Consider the following 19155-nt stretch of genomic DNA (forward strand, 5'->3'; position numbering starts at 1 on the left):
TACACATCATCTTGTAAAGCAAGGTGATGAACAGCACCTTAGTTCCAACAGTTGTTGACTGTTCAGTAGCACGTATGACATCAGCCAGACAGTTTTAATCTGCTTTGTACTGAAGAAGTCAGTCCACAGGTGGAGATTTTGTCATTGGATTCTTGTCTTTTGAGCACTTTTCTTTAAGCAATGGAAAATACAACACTTTTTTTTCCTTAACTAATCCAACATTTTTTAAACAGCTTTATGCATATGTTCATTTTGTGGTCTACCTCATAATAACCTGTAAGATCACGTTCCTGTCATTCATAGTCACTTCCTTTTTCCACTTGCAACTCATTTCCACCAGTGTTGTAACTACAGCAATTACTGTCTTGCATGTCATGTTGAAAATTATCTCTTAATGTAGTCTAAATGCTGAAAGTAGGTTAGAGAAACTACCAGCTGTAGATGCCCAACAGCACAGTGACGTCTTTCTGATGAGCTTACAGCTGCCTAAGACACCACTCTTTTTGCTGTGTAAATCCTTAGGTCTTTTACAGCACACAGAAGCTTCCATGAAAGCCGGCTGCATCCCAAACAATGAGGGCAGGTCGAGGGAGGGGATTCTCTGCCTGCGGTACAGCCCGTCCCGACCACCGTCACGGGCAGGTCGCAGCTCAGCCCGGCCTAAGTGTCTGGCTGAGGGGGCCATGACGGCTGACAGACGGGCAAGGCTCTCCACAGACGGAGGTTTGCCGGAGGCTTTCCAGAACCTCCAGTCCGCCCTAGCCCCCACCGGCGGCACTTGACCTCGACATGGCGGAGCTCCGAGCCGGGTCACGGCCCCGCGCCGCCCGCCGCACTAAAGATGGCGGCAGCGCGCATGCCCCTTGGCCGCCCCCGGCCCTTCTGCCCGCCGCCGCTCTATGGTCGGCCGCGGTACTGCCTGGGCGCGAGCGGGGGCGCTCTGGCACGGCCGCCTCTGTGGTGGCGCGGCGCGGTGCACGCCGGGCCGCTGGCGGAAGAGGAGGGTCACATGACCCCGCGCGGCGCGGCGGCAGCGGCTCGGCGCGGTGTGTTCGCGGCCTAGCGGGGCCTCAGCTGGCCCAGCGCCTCCCCCGCGCCATCCCCGCCCCGCTCCGCAGCCGAGGGGTGAGAACCGAGGGGCTGCGGGGGGAAGAGGGAGGCAGGGAGGGAGGGCACGCGGCGGTGGCGTCCCGGCCGCCCGCTGGGCGGAGGCGCGGCCGGGACCGGGCCGAGGCCGCTGGGCCGCGGCGGGCGCTCGCTGGGGAGGCGGCTCGGGCCTGCACGGGGCGTGGAACGGGCGAGCGGCCTCGGGGCGCTGCTCGCGAGGCCCGTTCGCTTCCTCTCCCGCTGGGACGCCTAGGAGTCCATTCCGCCGGCCCCGGCGGGAGGTTCGGGAGCGGCCCCGCGGGAAGCGAGGGGAGCCCGTCGCACGGCCGGGACCGGAGCTGCGCGGAGCTTTGCTGGCGCCCGACGCTGCTCGCCGGGCCCGGCCGCCTGGGACTGTGGGTGGGATTTTTACTTTTGCGCGTCGGGGAAACCGATCACGCTAGGAAACGCGATATATTGCGACAAGGAAGGTATTGTCCTTACTGTGGATTGGCGTGGTCATCTTAAAACACGCGTTAGCAGGTCGTGCGTAAAATAATCAAGGGTGATTCATCCGTGTCAGGAGCCGTTGTGATGTGCACACGACACGTTTTTCATATGATGTCTTTTTCCGTTGAAGAAAAAGACCTTTGTTTGCCTGAAGGAGAGGTTTTTTTTTGTTTCAACACAGGGAATATCCTGAACGCAACTAATGGTTTGTTATTTCTCTTTTTTTTTTTTTTTTTTTTGGTCGTTAACGGCCTTAGAGAAAGCGAGGTCTCAAAAGTTTTGTATTTCTTAGCCCATTCAGACGAAAATACACACACACTGAATTTTAGTCCTTTTTTTGTGTCTGGCAGGAAAGCATTATTTCAGGTATTGCATCAGCATTTATGGGGTGAGTTCAGAGCAAATTAAAAGGAAGAATAGAAGAGTTTCTTATTTTACCTGTGAAGGAGTGGCATTGATCAGAGTGCTTTGCATTTTCTTGTTTCTCTGCCTCTGAGTGCTCATTCATGTAAGTGTTGTAATGTCACAGCCATGTTTCTGTTTCGGGAAAAGTCAATGGGCAAGTTAGAATGGAAAGTCACTTACTTCACCAACCAGGGCTTTATATGAGTGCAGAGGCACAGAATTAGGAATTAAATATCTTAAAGTTCTGATTACATACTTAATGGACCACTACTTACAGGGCTTTTGGACTGAGTCTTTGGTTGAGATAAACACGTTGCTTTTTGTGTTGCTTCATAATAACAGTGTGGGATGCAGCTATTCCACAGCAGTTACTAAACTCTTTCTAGATCACCTCTGAAAAACAAGCTAGAGCAAATACTAGTATTTTTGTTCTTAGCATAGGAAATCTATGATATATTTTATCTCTCCCCGATGTCTTTGTGTTTAACATTTAAATCTTGCTTTGCTTGCAGGCCATTTTGGAGAAAACTGTAGGGGTCTGAGAAAGCAGTCATTTTCACTGAGGAAACCGGTTGGCTTGGAATAGAAGATTTTTCTTTTAGGGAGCTTTTTTTGATGACAAGTAATAATATAAACAGCACCTTTGTTGGGTGACAAACTACGAGATTACTTTTATAATGGAATGACTTAAATATCCACCCATTGTGTGGAGACCAATACACAAACCTGTGTGATAGTACAGACTTTAACAGACGGGTTTGTTGCATATGTTTTCTTCAGCCTGCACAGCTGTTTTGTGCAACTTATTCTAGACTAAGGGTACAGACTGTTTGTGGCGCAGAACAGGTGTTTTGGGAAAATACTGAAAGTATTTCAATAAGTTAAAATCAGATAAAATTAAATCAAACTAGATCAGCCATACTGTCACTGTTGCTATGACACCTCATGTATGTATTCCTAAAACAGGTGAAGTTTATTTGTGCATTAAGACTTGAGGGGTTTTGCAGTCAGTTTTAACTTTGTTTGGTGTAACAGTAGTAAGTATTGTGACTGGTTGCTTCATGGGGAACTTCAGTGCTTTGAAATCGGTTAAGATGTTTTGCAACTTTCTAAGTAAATAAAACTTTTACACATAAAGTTTCTGTAATGTAAACAGAGATACTAATATAAATCCTGTAACACTGGTAGAATTGACACTGCCCTGACTAGATGATGGAATTGTCAATTTAAAATGCATTCGTTACCAGCAATTTTTATTGAGTTTATGTTCTGCTTATGGCATATCTCTTCACCCCTGTTTAAAAAAATGGGGTCAGTAAAACAGAAGGCTAAAAAAATACTATGATTTAAAAAGAAATTACTGCGTTAACAGTGCAGCCAGACCAGCACAATATCAGTCCCCTCTTATTGGGACTTCTGGGAGTCAGAGATTATAAAGAAGAACAGGGCAGCAGTGTCTGGGTGATGGTGATCCTTGTTTTGTAGTAGTTTTGAGTTCTGTGTGAACTCACACATTTGATTCCAGCCCTAAGGTGAGATCTCTGCGTTTGCTTAGTTGTAAATCAGAGCCAATGTGCTCCTAGTGGACAGAGCTCCATCTCAGCAGGGATCTCACCATGACGGGATTAACTAATCTCAATGGATTTTACCAAACCTTAGAACCTATGGCTATATCCCTGTACTCTCTCCAGGTTTCAGGAGATGGGTGCAGATTGCTCTGCATGTTGCTTGATTCCACCAGGACTTTAGTCAGAAGTGCAGTGTAGAAAGCAGCTGAGTTCCTTCTGGGCCAAAGTTGAACCTGGAATATTATAGCTGTGTTTATGTAGCACTTGCCTTCGTAGCTCAGGCTGTTTTTGAGCTGGGTCTGCATAGAGTAAACTTAGGTGTTTTGCCATCCATTATGTAATTAATCTGCAGCTTAGAGAAATGGCCCAAGGCTAATAAAGTGTTCACCTGTGTTACTGTGTTCACTGGATCAAAGGTGTGCTCTTGAAGGCAGTCTCACAGTCATCATGACTTAGGAAGTTTATTTCATATTGGTTTGTGCTATTCTAGTGGATAAGCTAAATTCCTTTTGGATGAAAATATATTCAAAAATGCACTCATACCTACAAACTGGCATTTGTTTTAGTGGGGTGGGCCTCCCCAAAACATGTAGTATAGACATTAGTCTTAACTCCCATTAATTTTGTTTCACAGACTTGTTCCCATTGTAATGCTTGCTGGCACAGACACAGCCTAAACTGACTGCACTTTGAGTCTGAGATGTGACATAAATCCATCATTTCGGGAGAGAAAAATGTCGTTATTTCAGTCTTTTGAGTGGTATCAGGCCAATTGATCACTGCTTTTCTTCCTCCTGTATTTTTGTGACCACTGTAACATTGACACAAGTTAAACTCGTGCTTAGAGAGCTGCTAGTTAAACTGCAGCTGTGAAGAATGCTGCTTACATTCAGTTTCACTAAAGGCTATACTTCCTAAGTCAGTTTTAAAAATATGTCAGGACTGTTAAGTTTCTTACTTAGACATTTGAATAAATTGGGGAAGTTGGAAGATCACCGTGTACATTCCAGAGGTTATAGTAAATGTATCAGAAATTGATCACTGAACTGTACTGGTGAGGTAGGAGGACAGTCTGCAGAGAAGTTCAAGGTACTGTTCCTGACATGTCTGCAAGTGTATTCTACATAGATCCAGCTTAGCATCTCCTCAATTTTCATACCTAACCTTTGATTTGTATTTGCTTAGAAATTTGATACAGAGCCCCTCTGCCTGTTGGAAGAGGATCTACATTTTTGGTGTGTTCTCTAGCTCCTGACAGAAAATAGTGTTGTGCAGTTCCCTTCATTGTAGCATCTTGGATGCATCTTCCTCCCTTGTCCAGATCTCACACTTCTCCATTGAGCAGTTTCACTCCAGGTGTCTCGATCCTCACAGCTTTCATAACAGAAACAGAATTAAACCGTTCTCTCTGCTGCTTTCACATTAGCAGTTACACAGAGTAGTGAGAAAGAGACCAAGGCTTTCCTTAGTTCTAGTTTTGATCTTAAATGCCACAGGCAGCAGAGTTGCTAGGATTGGTCCATGTAAGAATTAAGTCAGTAACAGGGCAGCTTTCTAGCTGCTGTGAAAATAGTTGTACAGATATGGGGAGTGGGGGGAGAAAGAAGGAAGTGCTTTGAATTGGACTGGTGAAGCACAGTGTATAACAGTGCTTCATCTGCCCAAAAGATTGAAAGACTTAAGTTTGTTCTCTTCTTGCTGCCTTTCTCCTTTTATGCAGCAACAGTAACTTTGTTGACTGCTAAATCTTTGGTTTTTTAATTTAAATTATAAAAAAACCCAAGCAAACAGTTCCTTCTCTGTGCATATTTAACATCCACTGGCTATGGTATGTTTCAGCATCTTTTAATTCAAAGAATTGATTCACTTCTTAGTCCCCAGGCTTTTTTTGTTGGCATGTCCAAAATGAGGGCTCAGATAAAGTGCTTATCAGAGCGAGAGAAGGGATTGCACCTACAGGCAGCCTGGAAAATTACTTCCCCAGTTATTCTTACATGTTTTACAGACCATGCATTAACATCGGGTGGACCTCTGATGGTGCAACTCTGTTGTAGCCTGTTTAGAACCATTTCAGACCCAGTAGCTTATTGTTTGTACCACCTGCCCCAAGACAGCTTTGAATTTTATCCAGTTGTTTATCAGCTTGAAATGTAGGTAAGAACTGAGGGCCTTAAAGATCTTAGTTTTGTGGTTTTTCTGTTGGCTATTTTTTTTTTTTTTTGCGTATGAAAGTTTCAAGTAGTGATACCCAGGCAGATAAGGGAGTTCTATTCCCTTCCACACCATACAAGTTCCAGATTCTAGATGAATGTCAGCTGATGTACGCGTAGTCTGACGAGACAATAAGCAACTGTTTTAAAAATAAAATGGCATACATATTTGCTGCTTTTTTTTGTCTATACAGTTTTAAAAATTCAGGAATTGCAGAAAGGAAATGTGTTCTTAGGCATATGGATTTTAAAATGGAGGGGAGGTTTTATGTTTATTAGATTGCATAAAAGTGTTATTGAACTGTTGGAAAAATGTTAGCATTTGCTCTCTTATTTCTTCTGCCATCTTAGACCTTGTGTCACAGGAGTGTTCACTGTTTTCCCTCTGAGATATTGATAAATGCCCTTAGGGGTCAATGAATGCCCTCATCACATACCTCGTGTAGATGTAAATGTTTCCTTGGATGAATTATGTGCTAGGGTTATATATGTGTTCTTAGACCAGAATAAGTAAGTTCTGGTGTTAGAAGGTATTACCTAATACATCTGGCTTTCTCTTTCATCCTTTCCAGTCCGCTATATATATTTATCTCTCATAGTTGTTTCTGGAATATGAGGGAATAAAGTTTTTGTATGTGGTTCTGTTATTAGAATTTTTTACATTTTTCATATGTACCTGTTATTATGGTAGAGTACTGATACAGTCTTTTACTTCTAGTATGTAAGACTAATGGCTTGCTCTTGAACAAGTCTGGAAGGTACATCTGTCTGAGGAAAACTTGTTTTCCATTCTTTGTGTGTTCAGTGCCATTGTGTTCCTGGCTTGAAGAAAGCATGTTACAATCTACAGTTCTATTGTATGTATCAGGGTTTTGCTTACCATAACTGTTTCTCCAGACAGCCTTGCATCAGTTTTGACTCATGGTTGCCTGCTTGGAAAGCAGTGGCAGTGCAGATCTGACACTGTAGGTTGTAAGGCATGCTGTAGAGTCCAATGAGAAACACAGACGTTTCTGCTGACAGCTTACTGGGTTCTTGTCACTTGTGGTACTGTGTCTTCGTGATTCATATCCACATGATCTACTGTGTGTGAACTTCTCCAATGCTTCCTCACTGCAGTGTGAATGTAGGTATATGCTCAGCAGTAATATTGTGGCCAGTTTTGATTTTTTTTAGAACCGAGGGCCAGCCTTCTGTGAAGACTTGACTGTGTAAGATTACTGAAACAATACTGGAAGCAAGAGTGCATACCTTAGTTGTATTAAGTTGTGTATACACTAAGTTTTATCTTGAGTGTTTTATGACTGGGTGGTCTCTGTTTCAGGGTCAGTAATACGCATTTAAAATAATAATCTGAACAGAAAATAGTGTTTGAAATTATCTTTACTCTTTATGGGAGCATGTTGACACTCAGCTCATGGGCTGATGTCCAAGTTGTGCACTAGGAGATTTGTGGACTGGGAAGTTAAAAATAGATCACAGAACCCTCTTTCAAGCTTTTAACTCTCTCTCTGCTGGGATTTGAGAATCTCCCCAGTGTTATCTTAACTACAACTCACATTAATGCTGAGCATTGCAATGTCCCAGTTCTTTCCGGTGTCTTGTTCTACAGTTGTATTGTGTGTGATCACTTCTTGTACAACAGAACTACTTGCTTAATTGAAAATGTGTTACAAGATCAGTTTTGCTTTCTAATACTGCAAAGATAGCTTTATTTTAAAGAAACTGTACAAACTGTTAAATGGTCTTCATTGGTTTGAGGAGTTAGATATAGCTTTGTTTTTCTCTTCATTCTGAAACCCTTCCTTAGAAGTGCTGTTTTTAATTGAGAAAGAAGACTTCTGCTACATCTCTAACATAATGAATAGTTGGGGGGAAAAAAAGTTGAAAAAATTAGTTTTAATTTGTAGTTGAATGTCCATATAAAAATTTTAAATAATTATGAACATTTACCACTTCACTGCTTTTGTAATTCACATTTGGAAACTGACTAGTACAAGTTTCCTTTTCTGTCTTTTTTATAGATTGTGACTTCAAGAATGTCTTTTCCACCTCATTTGAATCGCCCTCCTATGGGAATCCCAACGCTTCCCCCTGGGATCCCACCTCCACAGTTTCCTGGTTTTCCTCCACCTGTACCTCCTGGTAAGTTATATTAATATGTGGAAGTATTGTAGAATTTAATTTCTTTATATTATTCTGAACTCCTTTAAAGGCTAGTAACTTTAGTAAATAATATATCTCGGTAACTCTGATTTGTGTACATTGCAGTCATGTTTCTAGTTTTCCCACAGATCATCTTGTGAGCAAGCTCCTTTTGGTCTACCAAAAATTGTTTACTTTTGACTAGAAATGAAATACTGGACTTTTCTTGAGCCTTTATTCAAGACTGAAGCTTTGTGGCAGTTTCTGTTTATGTTAGGTGTTCCTAAGCCACTGTTTTCACAGTAATCCATTGTAGTAGCCTTTGGAAGCTCTTGGGTATGCTGAGTACATGTAATGTGAAAATAGAGGAGTAACTTTCAGAGAAGGTCCAACTTTTGAGTTGTTTTTCTCAATTTTAGTGTCCCACTTTCTTTTGTTTTGCTTCCTAAATTCTTTTGTCCAAACATCTTGCAAATTTACAGTTAGTCTTATAATTTCTTCTGATCTTCCCAAAATTATTCCTACCTTTTTTATTTGTTCGTATGTAGATCAACCTCTGCTTTTTGAGTTGAGATTTTAACTTGTTGGTCTGGAGCAATTTGCTTTCTGTACATTGTGAGTATACATAATGATGACTTGAGGTTGGAAGCCATAGAGCAAGTGGGAGAGGAGAAAGCATCAGAGAATTGCCTCTTCAGAATTCATCACAAGAGCTGCAGAAAATAACTCCTGTCTTGTCTATATTGTCTTAAACTGTGTTGTACAGGATTGTTTTATAGATTATATTGGCATTCAAAAAACAGATGGTTGAACTATAAAAAGTTTTCTGCCCATCATTTATCAGGCTAATCTTTATTTGCATTAATTTTTCTAAACATTTTTCTTGAGAACCGTAAGATGTTACCTATTTCTGATAAAGGCAGAGTTGCTTAGATAGCATCCTGCCATCAAAAATTTCAGGTTGAATTTTAAAATCATGCCTCTTATTTTTCCTAGCTCCAGTTCATGTATACTACTGTATAAAACACCAGATACTTTAAAAAAATCTTTCTGAAATATATTTTAAAATGCCTGTTATAATTTTTGGCTCTGAACATTTTGCTTCTTAGCGTGTGTGACAAAGATCTTTTTGTTCTCTTGTTGTGTTTAAATAGTCTCAGTATTACGAATCTGCATAGTATGTAGAGTGGAGAAGGCTGGTATTGGGTAAAAATAAAACTTTTGTCTGCATAAGAGAAACATGATTTGCTTGCCTGTGCAGACAACATATTTTGACTTGTAGAGGATATGGATCTCACTTCTTAGTATAAGCACATCAGTAGAGCTGAAAATACCACAGAGATTTTATGAAATCTGCTCTGAATTTAGTCCCTATGTAACATCACAATTTTAGCAACTTATAATATTATCTTTAGCTAGCTGTTTGGTCAAAAATTCATGTCTTAGTTACCTCAGCCTGTAATTTTTTGAGGAGTTTCAGCTGGAGTAGTTTCCTTCCATTATAATGAAGTTAGGAAAAGTGGTTTGCTTTGCTTAAAAATACAGTTGCTAAAAACAGAAAGTTCTAGCATTTCCCAATATTAGTGTGGAAGATTTGATAAGGAGGTGATTCTGATAAATCTCTGAAGATTACTGGATACCACTAAGGTGTAAAAAACCCCATTTTGCATGCCGGAAATTCTGTAGTAGGTCAGACCTGCAGTCCATATAGGCTGATGCATTGTGTGGGCAGTGGGGCTAGAAGGCAGTACTTAGGGTGGCCATGTATCCCTGTCTGCTCTCTGAGTCTGTTGCTTCATACATTGGTAGTGTTAGGGATCTTAGATCTGGTTGTTCTTTGTCTTTTTCTGGACCTGTCATTTATGAACATTTTAGAATTTTTTACTCTCTTAGTCTCTGTCACCTCTTAAACCAAATTTGAAAAGTTCATTAACTGCTGTGAAAAGTGCTATTCTATTACTCTTAAGTCTGTCTTTAAACTCGCTGCCTACTCAGTGTCTCCTTGCTGCCCCGGTTCTGATGTGGGAGTCGGGCGAGGTGAGTTCAGTGGTTCTGTACACGTCAGCCGCGTTCCATACCTTGCAAACCTCCACACTTGAAAAGTCTCGGAGTGTGCAGCCTTTCCTATTGAAGCAGCTGCTTCACCAGTGAAGTCATGTAGGTGTTGTTCTCTGAGGCTGGGCAGCCTTGGGTTGCAGAGACCAGGTCTGTAGGCCTTAGTCAAAACTGTAGGTGCACCAAGCTTTTCTGTAGCAGCTAAATGATGCATTTGTGGTCATTATGTTTCCTGATGATGCCCAATATTTCAGTGGATTTTTGTGGCTTCTGCTGAACATTGGGCAGATAGTTTCATAGAATTGTCAGTGATAACACAAGTGTGTTTGCTGAGCTGTAACTTTAAAAGCCATTGTGATAATTATATTAATTATAGGGCTGCACAACCAGTGTTGCTTGGGAGTAGTTGCTACAGCCTGTGAGATGCTGTGGTGTATTGAAACAGAGAATATTGGAGAGCAATACAGTTTTGATTGTCTGAATGATTTGAAGGAATAAGAGATAGAATGACCTTAATATGAAGGGACTGAGGAAGAGAATTGAGAGCTGGAGAAAATAAAAACATAAATAAAGCAAAACCAGAGTGGATGAGGAAAAAACTGGAAAGGATGTCTGAGGAGAAGTGTTTTAAGACTAAACACTATAGAAAGTGGGGGAACAAGTCATGGACCAGTAGGTTGCAGAAGTTTGTTTAGTGTTTTCCGAATACAACAGTAAGGGAAGGATTGAGAGGGAAAAAACAGTGGAGGTTTGTAGAATAAAAAAAAAGGGAGATGTAGGATCCCTGTGAAGAACATGAGATTGACCTCACTGTTCTCAAGTCTCAGTATGTCTGCTGACCAACATGTAGTTTTGATGAAATCCATTCACTTAATATATTTCACCTCTAGCAGTTGGCGTGTAAAGACAAAGAGCCTTTCTTATGATCAAATATTGGCTCATGAAAGTGTTTAAAGCTGCCAGTGAATTTGGTAGTGTAAAAGAGGTATTGTGTGGTTTCATTTGATTAAGTATTAATTTAAAATAGTAATTATTATGAATTAATGAATATTATTAAAATTCTGTATTGTTCTAAATTAGGTGTTGGAGACTGCCAAGTGAAGTATTCAGCAGCTTCTCAATAGAGGTTTTTTATGCTGCCTTTATTAAGCTATTCTATAAATAATGGTGTGAAGCCTGGTGCCATTCTCTACAGGACCTCATCCCTAAAGCCATGTAAAAAAACCATTGTGCTGTGGGAGTTGTGTAAGCTGGGAACGAGATCATCTGTAGGGCATCATCTGCCTTTGCTCTCAGGAATTCCCTACCTCACCCCACTGTCTTCTAGAACAATATTGTGGCTTGAATATGCTCTGAAAATAGATATGTATGTGACAAAGTTGAAATGGTAGAAAGTGACCAGGTTGCCTATATTATATGTACTTCAGTGGAATGCTTGAGGAATTGCTGGTAATCAGTACTGTGAAATTCTTATTGACCAAAATTGCTGTCTAGTTTCAAGATCATGTCTGCAGTGATTCCATTTGTATTCATCAGTTCTTAACAGGGCAGACTAATATTAATGTATTGTCTTTCTCAGGGACCCCTATGATTCCTGTACCAATGGGCATCATGGCTCCTGCTCCAACTGTAAGTATTACAGTAGGCATGAGATTATAGCCAAATAAAATTGAGAGTAAAACTTAGTATATGTGTTTTTGTTTTGCTCTATTCTGTCAGAATTCTACTATGGAAGAGAATGCTTAATTTTAAATGCAACTATAATGCAAATGTTATGCTAATTTCTGACCGAGACAAAGTTTGAAGTAATATCTGGAGCCACCAGCTGCAGAGGTGAAGCAATTATTGTTCTTGCAAGAAGACATACTTCTCTCAAATACAGTGAACAGAATACAGTGAAAGGTTTTGCCTTTGGACCGTGTGTGCTCTTCCTGTGCAGTACAGTTAGATCATGGAGATTCCAGGTCTCTTACTGTGGAGGTTGTAGCCCTGACATAGTACCCTGGAGGCATTACCTCATCCAGGTTTATAAGGCTATCACACAGCACTGCTGGGTTGTCCAAAAACGTGTGATTTGACAAGCTTACAGATAAGCTTGCTGTCTCCATGTTGCAGGAAAAGGAATAGATGTAATATCCATCTGTGGAAAAGCAAATGAAAGGTTTCTTTGTCTGTCTTAAAAATTTCAAGTTGGAAGGGAGGTTTATGATTTTTGGGTGGAAAAAAGTGCACTTTAAAATACAAAAGTTACTTCTTGACTTCAAGGTGAGTTACCATTTGTGCAATTTTGCAGAAGTGAAATCTCCCCAAAATACAGAATTTTTGGATAGCTTTTATTATCTCCTGCTGGAGGATATGTTCATGGTAACCAGTGTGTTTAAGACAGAGATACTGAAACAAATTTCTTTCTCAGTTTTGTGATTAAAATAACTTTTAGTAAGTGATACTTCTGGAAAGGTGTTCTGAGAAGAGAAACTGTTGAACTTTAGGTGAAAGAAGTGTAGCAAAATAGAGCAGATGATCCTGCCTATCTTTGTAGAGTTAATTTACAGATATTTGCTCCTTAACCTAAAGAGGCTTTGCGGTGTGTGGTTATTAAATAAAGCAGTAGTGTTTATTCACTGTGTGGAAGCTTTAAGATCATGTGTCCATTGAAGCCTTTGAGCCAGAGTTACTTTTCTATTTACAGCTTGGTTTTTACACTATTAGGTGAGGTAATTCAACTTCCAGTGACTCAAACATTGCAAACTTGTTATATGTAGGAGAAATAATACCTAATGTTACTGTATGCTCACCTTGAGACCTCCAGTGGCTGTGTTCAGTTATCTTTTATCCAGAAAATGGCCGTCTTTTTTTGTGTTGTAGAAAGTATTAAAGCCTGAACTGCTTATTGGTTCTTACTCCATAAGCCTAAACGAGGTTCGTATGAAAATTCAAATTTTAAATAAGTGTGCATCCCCAAGTCTCATGTCTTACTGATTTAAATAAAAAACCGAACCAGTCCAATGCTTATTTTATAACTTCTCTTCCTCTTTACAGGTGTTAGTTCCTACCACAGTGTCTATGGTTGGAAAACATTTGGGAGTCAGAAAAGACCATCCTGGCTTAAAGAACAAAGAAAATGATGAAAACTGCGGTCCCACTACTACTGTTTTTGTAGGGAACATTTCAGAGAAGGCCTCAGACATGCTCATACGGCAGCTCCTAGCAGTAAGTACAGTGGACTGCTGATTAAATTTCGTCCCTGGCTGATGAATAAAGGACCCACAAGCAATGTATTGAAACTTAAAGCAGAATTATTCCCACTCTCTGGAATAGCAGCCCACTATGCCTGAGTCCAGTAATGGAGAGTACGGCTTTTTTCCACTGTAGATGTCTTTGAATATAGATGTATTTTATTTCCAGTAGAATTTACCCTGTTTTAATTTTTATAATATTTTGCAAAAACTGGTTACGTTTCTGTAATGTTTTGAATATAATAGTTAATTATACTTCTCTTAATTGCAGAAATGTGGTTTGGTTTTGAGTTGGAAGAGAGTGCAAGGGGCATCTGGAAAACTTCAAGGTAACTGTTCATGCTTTTCAAAATCTCTAGATATACGCTTGTTTTTATTAGCTGGCAGCATTTTAATATCATGACACGTTGCTATTCTTAATCATTTTACATTTTAAGATGGTGTAATATGGTAGCTGCGAAATGCTTTCTAGTAAAGGGCTAATATTTTCTGTAATTGAGAATAAAATAATATAATTGAGAATGGTCAAATGGAAAAATGTCTTGGGAGCCTAGTTTGCTTGCCTTTCTTTTCTGAAATTGAATGATTTTATAGACTATTTTTGAGAAAGCTTTGTCAATTTGGACTTAGCCCCCAAAGGAAGATACTATTCTAACACTTTTACAAGTCATTTCCAATAATATGTATTGTTCTTCTCTGTGAAGGATGTTTTCCTGATGTAAAATTTACCTTTCCTATTGTCAAGTTGAACTGATTTAATTTTTGTGACCTTTCCAAAGTGACTGCAGGAAACAATTTTGGTTACAATTTTTTTGCTGTGTTTTTGTATCTTGCTAGGTTTGTGGGGTTTTTTTTCTTTTTAAGGATGTAGTTCAGTTCCTTCAGTTTTTTAATATCTCACACTTTTTTTATTTTGCTGTCAAAAATGTTTTTCTCATTTAACACTTTTATGTAACTGTTGTGAAGAACCTAGTTTGAAATATTTGAAAGTTTGAGACCCTTCCCTCTAGTTTAACAATGAGCTATTGATTGATGCCCTTGGTCGTCAGACAATTGCAAATCCACCTGAGATGTCATCATATAAACTGAATTTCTTAGTTAAGACAAATATGTCAAAAGCTTTACAAACACAATCATAGAGTAGTTTGAGTTGGAAGGGACCTTTTAAAGTTTATCTAGTTCAACCCCCTTTGAAGGGCAGGAACATCTTCAACTAGATAAGGTTGTTCAGAGCCCCATCCAACCTGACCATGGAAGTTAGGATGGAACATCTACAATGTGTGTACTGGTTCCATCTTATTTATTGGACTGTTAATTATATCACAGATGAGTTCTGTGAGTGAACTTCGAGTTTTTATGATGTGTACTCCTGGCTTTTTAAAAACAAGTTCCTGCATTCCAAGTCTATTGATTTAAAACACATTTTTAAACAAAGTAAATTACCTGAAGAGCTTTAATGTGTTTACTTCTCATTTCAATCATCCATTTCAGCCTTTGGATTTTGTGAGTACAAAGAGCCAGATTCTACCCTACGAGCACTGAGACTACTCCATGACCTCCAGATTGGAGAGAAGAAGCTGCTGGTCAAAGTTGATGCAAAGACAAAGGCTCAGCTAGATGAATGGAAAGCAAAGAAAAAGGCATCTAATGGGGTATGTATATAATGTGTGATTTGCATTCTTGTAGTAGAATGTCAGTGTAACATTACTTTCTAGATCAGATTGTGAGCATGTCTCAGTTTCTACTTCTTTCTGTGTCTTTTATTCATTTTAGGATGTTGCCAGAATCACGTTAGCGAGTCTGAAGTTATGTTGAAAGGCAGAGAAGTGTCAGCTCTTAATTCCATAGTGTGTGAATTTACCTGCAAACTACATTTCTAGAATCAGTTCTGTAATTCATTATAAAGTGTAGTAATAGGTGCTATATGTTTTGATTCTGTTGCTTCATTTTTGTTTAGAAACTCTTGAAAGTGCTTAAAGTGCTTTCTAAGCCCTAGAAAAAGTTACTCTGTCAATCTGTAAATTTGCTGTCTGAGGGGAATTGAGGTTTCTTTCCCCTCCACTGATGATCTTTTGGAACAAAGAAAAGAAAAGGAAGGAAGTAGATGATTAAGTAGAAGAGACAGATATCAGGCAGTGGACTGCTTTCAAACATTTAGTGGAGGGGAAAATTGCTTTTGTACTATCCCTTTCTAAAGCTAAGGATCTGTTCTGAAATAATTGCAGATATTTGCTATGTTGAATTCTTATTGAGATGCAAACATACTTAATTGACAAGTTTGCATTGAAGGTAATGGTGTCTGTTTCTTTGCTGAAAGAAACCTTTGCTGTGTTTCAACCCAAATCAAGTCAGACTTTGTCTCTAACTCCTAAAGTTTTGTATGTGCTTTAAGATATCACTTAAAACCAATTTTTTTCTGTAAAATCAAAGTGAGAAGAGGCTCTAGTTTAGAAAACTAAAAATTCTGATCACACTGTAGCAAGTAAATGTTAAAAATTTCAGTTTGGAATTTTTCTTAAATGTATGTAGAATATAGTGGAAACACAGTTACTTTTATTTCATTTTCCCTAATCAGAAGTAGAAGCATAATGATGACTTGAAGTTCTTGACGTATTTTTGTGTGGATAACCTGTGTTTGGGATGAAATCCAATGGCTTAGTAAAGCAGAGTGCTAACTTTGTGAGGTTTGAATGGAGTATTGTATGAGCTCTTAACCTAGGTAAGGGCTTGATTGGATTGCCCTTTCATTCTATACTTCCTTGTTTCTTGTTGACATCACCTGTGATACTGTGTTTCACAGCTGATGTTACAAACAAGCTTAAACTATTTGTGGAGTTCTTGTACGTCTCCCACGAATTTTGTTTCCTGTGAGTTACAGTCAGTCTGGGGGTATTGATGGTAATACAGCATTGAGTACTGTTTGTGGCTTTGGTGAAGGCAACTCTATGAGAATGAGATTAACTCCATGTTTTTTGTTGGGTTTTATTGGATTGGGCTGGTTATTCACTCTTTTTTGTGCTGATGCAAAGAAAGGCTGTGAATTGCTGAGGAGTATTGATGAAGTGCATTGTAATCAAACTGCTTGCAATTCCTTTCATACCATCGTTGGTGTGCTGGTGCCACTTGGATCCAAAAGTTTCAAATTTTCTCAAATATTTGAACTAAGAAATCAAACATACAAACTACAATATGATTTCATACAGAGACACACCAAGCAAACCTTTATCTTATTAGCTGCTCTCCCTGATCACTTCTTCTCCCGGGATCTCTTCAATTCCACCCCTGTCACCACCTTTCAGCCTGCTCCTCCTTGGCCTGGCAGCTTCTTCAGCTCCAACTGAATCCTCCCTTCCCCCTCATTCTTAGCTGCTGCTCCATCAGACCCTTCCCTCCCCCTCACTCCACCCACCACCTATCGTTTGACGGGATACCCAGCTGGATTCTCAGGTGAGATTCCATTTTTCTAAAAGATTCAGGGGATCAAGAGGTGGGCTACCTTGCTTGGTGTGCACATCATCTTACTATGGTTTCATGTAATATTTAGGGAAATGCACTTCTTTGTGTTCCTTTTCCTCTATACAAGGTTGAAAGGGGCAAAAAGATGAGGAACTGCAAAATACTTGATCGATAATAATTTTAAAAATAGTTTTGTTGTGCAAGGAATGTTTTCCCTAATGATGTTTCTTTAATATAGTTCTCCAATTTGAAGTTGCAGCTTGGAAGTTTTAGGTAGGCATTTGTATTGCATGGCATTTAAGTAGAAGGCTTGGAGGAACTGCTGTTGAAGTGACTTGAAGTTCTGGAACATAAAAGGCAAAACTTTTGTCCAAGAGCTGCACTATAGTGATTGCCTTTCTGGGAGCGTGTGGATGCTCTCTCTTTTCCTGTCTACTGCCTTAATGACCATTTTTCTGTTCTATTTTAGTATGTTATTTTATTATACAATTCCACACTTGCTCTCTGCAGCCATTCCATAAAACTGTGCAATAAACTGTGGTATTGCCAGTGTGAAAAGACCTGACTAATACAGTGCAATTGATAAAATTACTTGTATTTGTAGGTGGTTTGGTTTTCATGTGGTGAGTTGTTTGGTTTTTTTTGTATTTTCTGTCTTTTTTGGGTTTTTTTTAATTTTGTTTGTTTGTTTGGGGCTAGTCAGTTATAGACACCATCCTTTCAGGATGGTTTAGGGATTTAAGCACATAAACTTTCTGGAACAACAGGTTTGAATCTGGGCAGGACTGAACTGACCTTTCATCCCTCTGAAGGTGGAAATACTGAATTTAGTGCAGTTTAATCTGTATGTGCATATAGGGTTTTTCAGATAAGATCTTTAAAAAACAACTGTAAAGAGTTCCTGCATACCATCCACTTCCAGTGAAAGATGCCAGGGTGCTATTGTAATGCCATGAATTTGGTAGTTTTTGACAAAATACTTCTCTCTGCTTCTAGAATGCATTCTTGTAGTGTGCCTTGATCCAAATGGTTGCAGCTCTCTACCCGTATGTGGAAGCACTTCATTAGTTCTGTATGTCCTTGAAGGGATCCTTCGGGGATGAAAGGCACGTTGTAATCTTCCTGCCTTACAAAATCACTTTTAAACACGTCTCAATTTGGCTGGATTTGGTCAGCCAGCTTTCCTGTCTTGTGCAATGTGAAAAAAATCATGTTAAGCAGGAATGAATGTTCTGGTTTAGACCTGCTTCTGTGAATGACCTTTTTATGGATTAAAACAAAATGGAGAAGGGGGAACAAGGATAAGCAAACTCAGACTTAGCTTTTCCAGCAAAGTTCCTAACCATGGGAAAATGGGCTTTCCCACCTACCATTCTGCACCTTATATGAAAGAGAATTGGAAAGAGATGAAAGAGATTGGAAAATTGTTTGACAAAGATTTTTACCCACTTAAGTCTTCTGCAAAGTACATATTCCAAGGCAATGATGCAGCTTGTGGAGTTTAAATGTGGTGCAAGAAACATCTCCCTCAGGGAGCAAGTCTATCTTCCCACAATGTTGTTAGTCATGGCCAACATGAGGTATAAAAGTGCTGAGCTGAGAATTTGTTTTTCTTTCTTCTCCCTCCCTTTGGGAGAAGATGTTTTCTTTGATGACAATTTGCCAATGAGTCACTGTCTAATGCTATCAGCTGTATTTTTTTGTTACAAGCACTGTTACAATGTGTATTGTCCTGTGGGTAAATATACATTTATATGGCTATGAATAATGCTAGGTAGTTAAACACTATAAGAGACCTTTGCAGTCATGAAAAGCTGGGTGCTGTAACAGAGCAATATTCTCTTAGCTCTGTGTTGTGTAGAACTTTACTGATCTGAGCCAGTCAAGTAGCCAAATGAGCTCTTTTAAAATACACAGCATTTGTGGGTTGAAATTGCACCCCATCATCCTTTCTATACTGGGAAGGAAGACAAGAAACTTGGAAGTTGCCATCTTTGGCCTGTGTGGATAGAGGTGGGAGTGAAGAGATGGTACTAGCTTCTTGTTCTCTTGTCCATAAAGGAGAGGGGAGAGAAAGACTGTTGAGGCTGGGGGGGAATGGGAAGGTGGATGCAGATATATTGTGGGGGCGGTGAGGGAGGTGTGGAAACTCACCAGCTTTGGGGCTGTTGTCCCCTGAAGGGCCTGGTGTGGAGATGACTCCTGCTGGTGTTAGCAGCAGAGGCTGTTAGTTCTGGGTGAAGGCATGACTGCTGTGGGGGAGTTGAAAATGTGTGCGGGGAGCTGAGAGTGAGTGGAATCTGGTTTTCAATTTCAAGCACGGGGGAACCTCGCTAATTCGCACTAACTACAAGAGCAGGTGCAATCTACCAAATTCTGCGAATTAGCGAGTAAATAAGATCAAGACATACCCACTGCAAATATACTTATTTATTTTGACAAGCGTAGCTTAGCCTTGTTTCTGATGCTACCATAGCGTACTAA

At 39.9% G+C, this 19155-nt stretch overlaps 1 protein-coding gene across 1 annotated transcript in view; it reads left to right on the top strand.

Annotated features, from left to right (window-relative positions):
- Positions 1 to 999: 999 nt before the first annotated feature.
- The window catches only part of RBM25 (RNA binding motif protein 25), a 32416-nt gene continuing 14260 nt past the window's right edge, over positions 1000 to 19155 (top strand). Inside the window, exons 1-8 of the mRNA XM_041460084.1 lie at positions 1000 to 1125; positions 7804 to 7924; positions 11559 to 11608; positions 13019 to 13189; positions 13487 to 13544; positions 14707 to 14867; positions 16450 to 16580; positions 17708 to 17717. Coding sequence (XP_041316018.1) covers positions 7819 to 7924; positions 11559 to 11608; positions 13019 to 13189; positions 13487 to 13544; positions 14707 to 14867; positions 16450 to 16580; positions 17708 to 17717 — 687 coding nt within the window. The 5' untranslated portion in view covers positions 1000 to 1125; positions 7804 to 7818. The remainder of the gene's footprint in view (positions 1126 to 7803; positions 7925 to 11558; positions 11609 to 13018; positions 13190 to 13486; positions 13545 to 14706; positions 14868 to 16449; positions 16581 to 17707; positions 17718 to 19155) is intronic.

Source organism: Pyrgilauda ruficollis, unplaced genomic scaffold (genome assembly GCF_017590135.1).
Source record: "Pyrgilauda ruficollis isolate IOZ18807 unplaced genomic scaffold, ASM1759013v1 scaffold14, whole genome shotgun sequence".
Classification (NCBI taxonomy): Eukaryota; Metazoa; Chordata; class Aves; order Passeriformes; family Passeridae; genus Pyrgilauda; species Pyrgilauda ruficollis.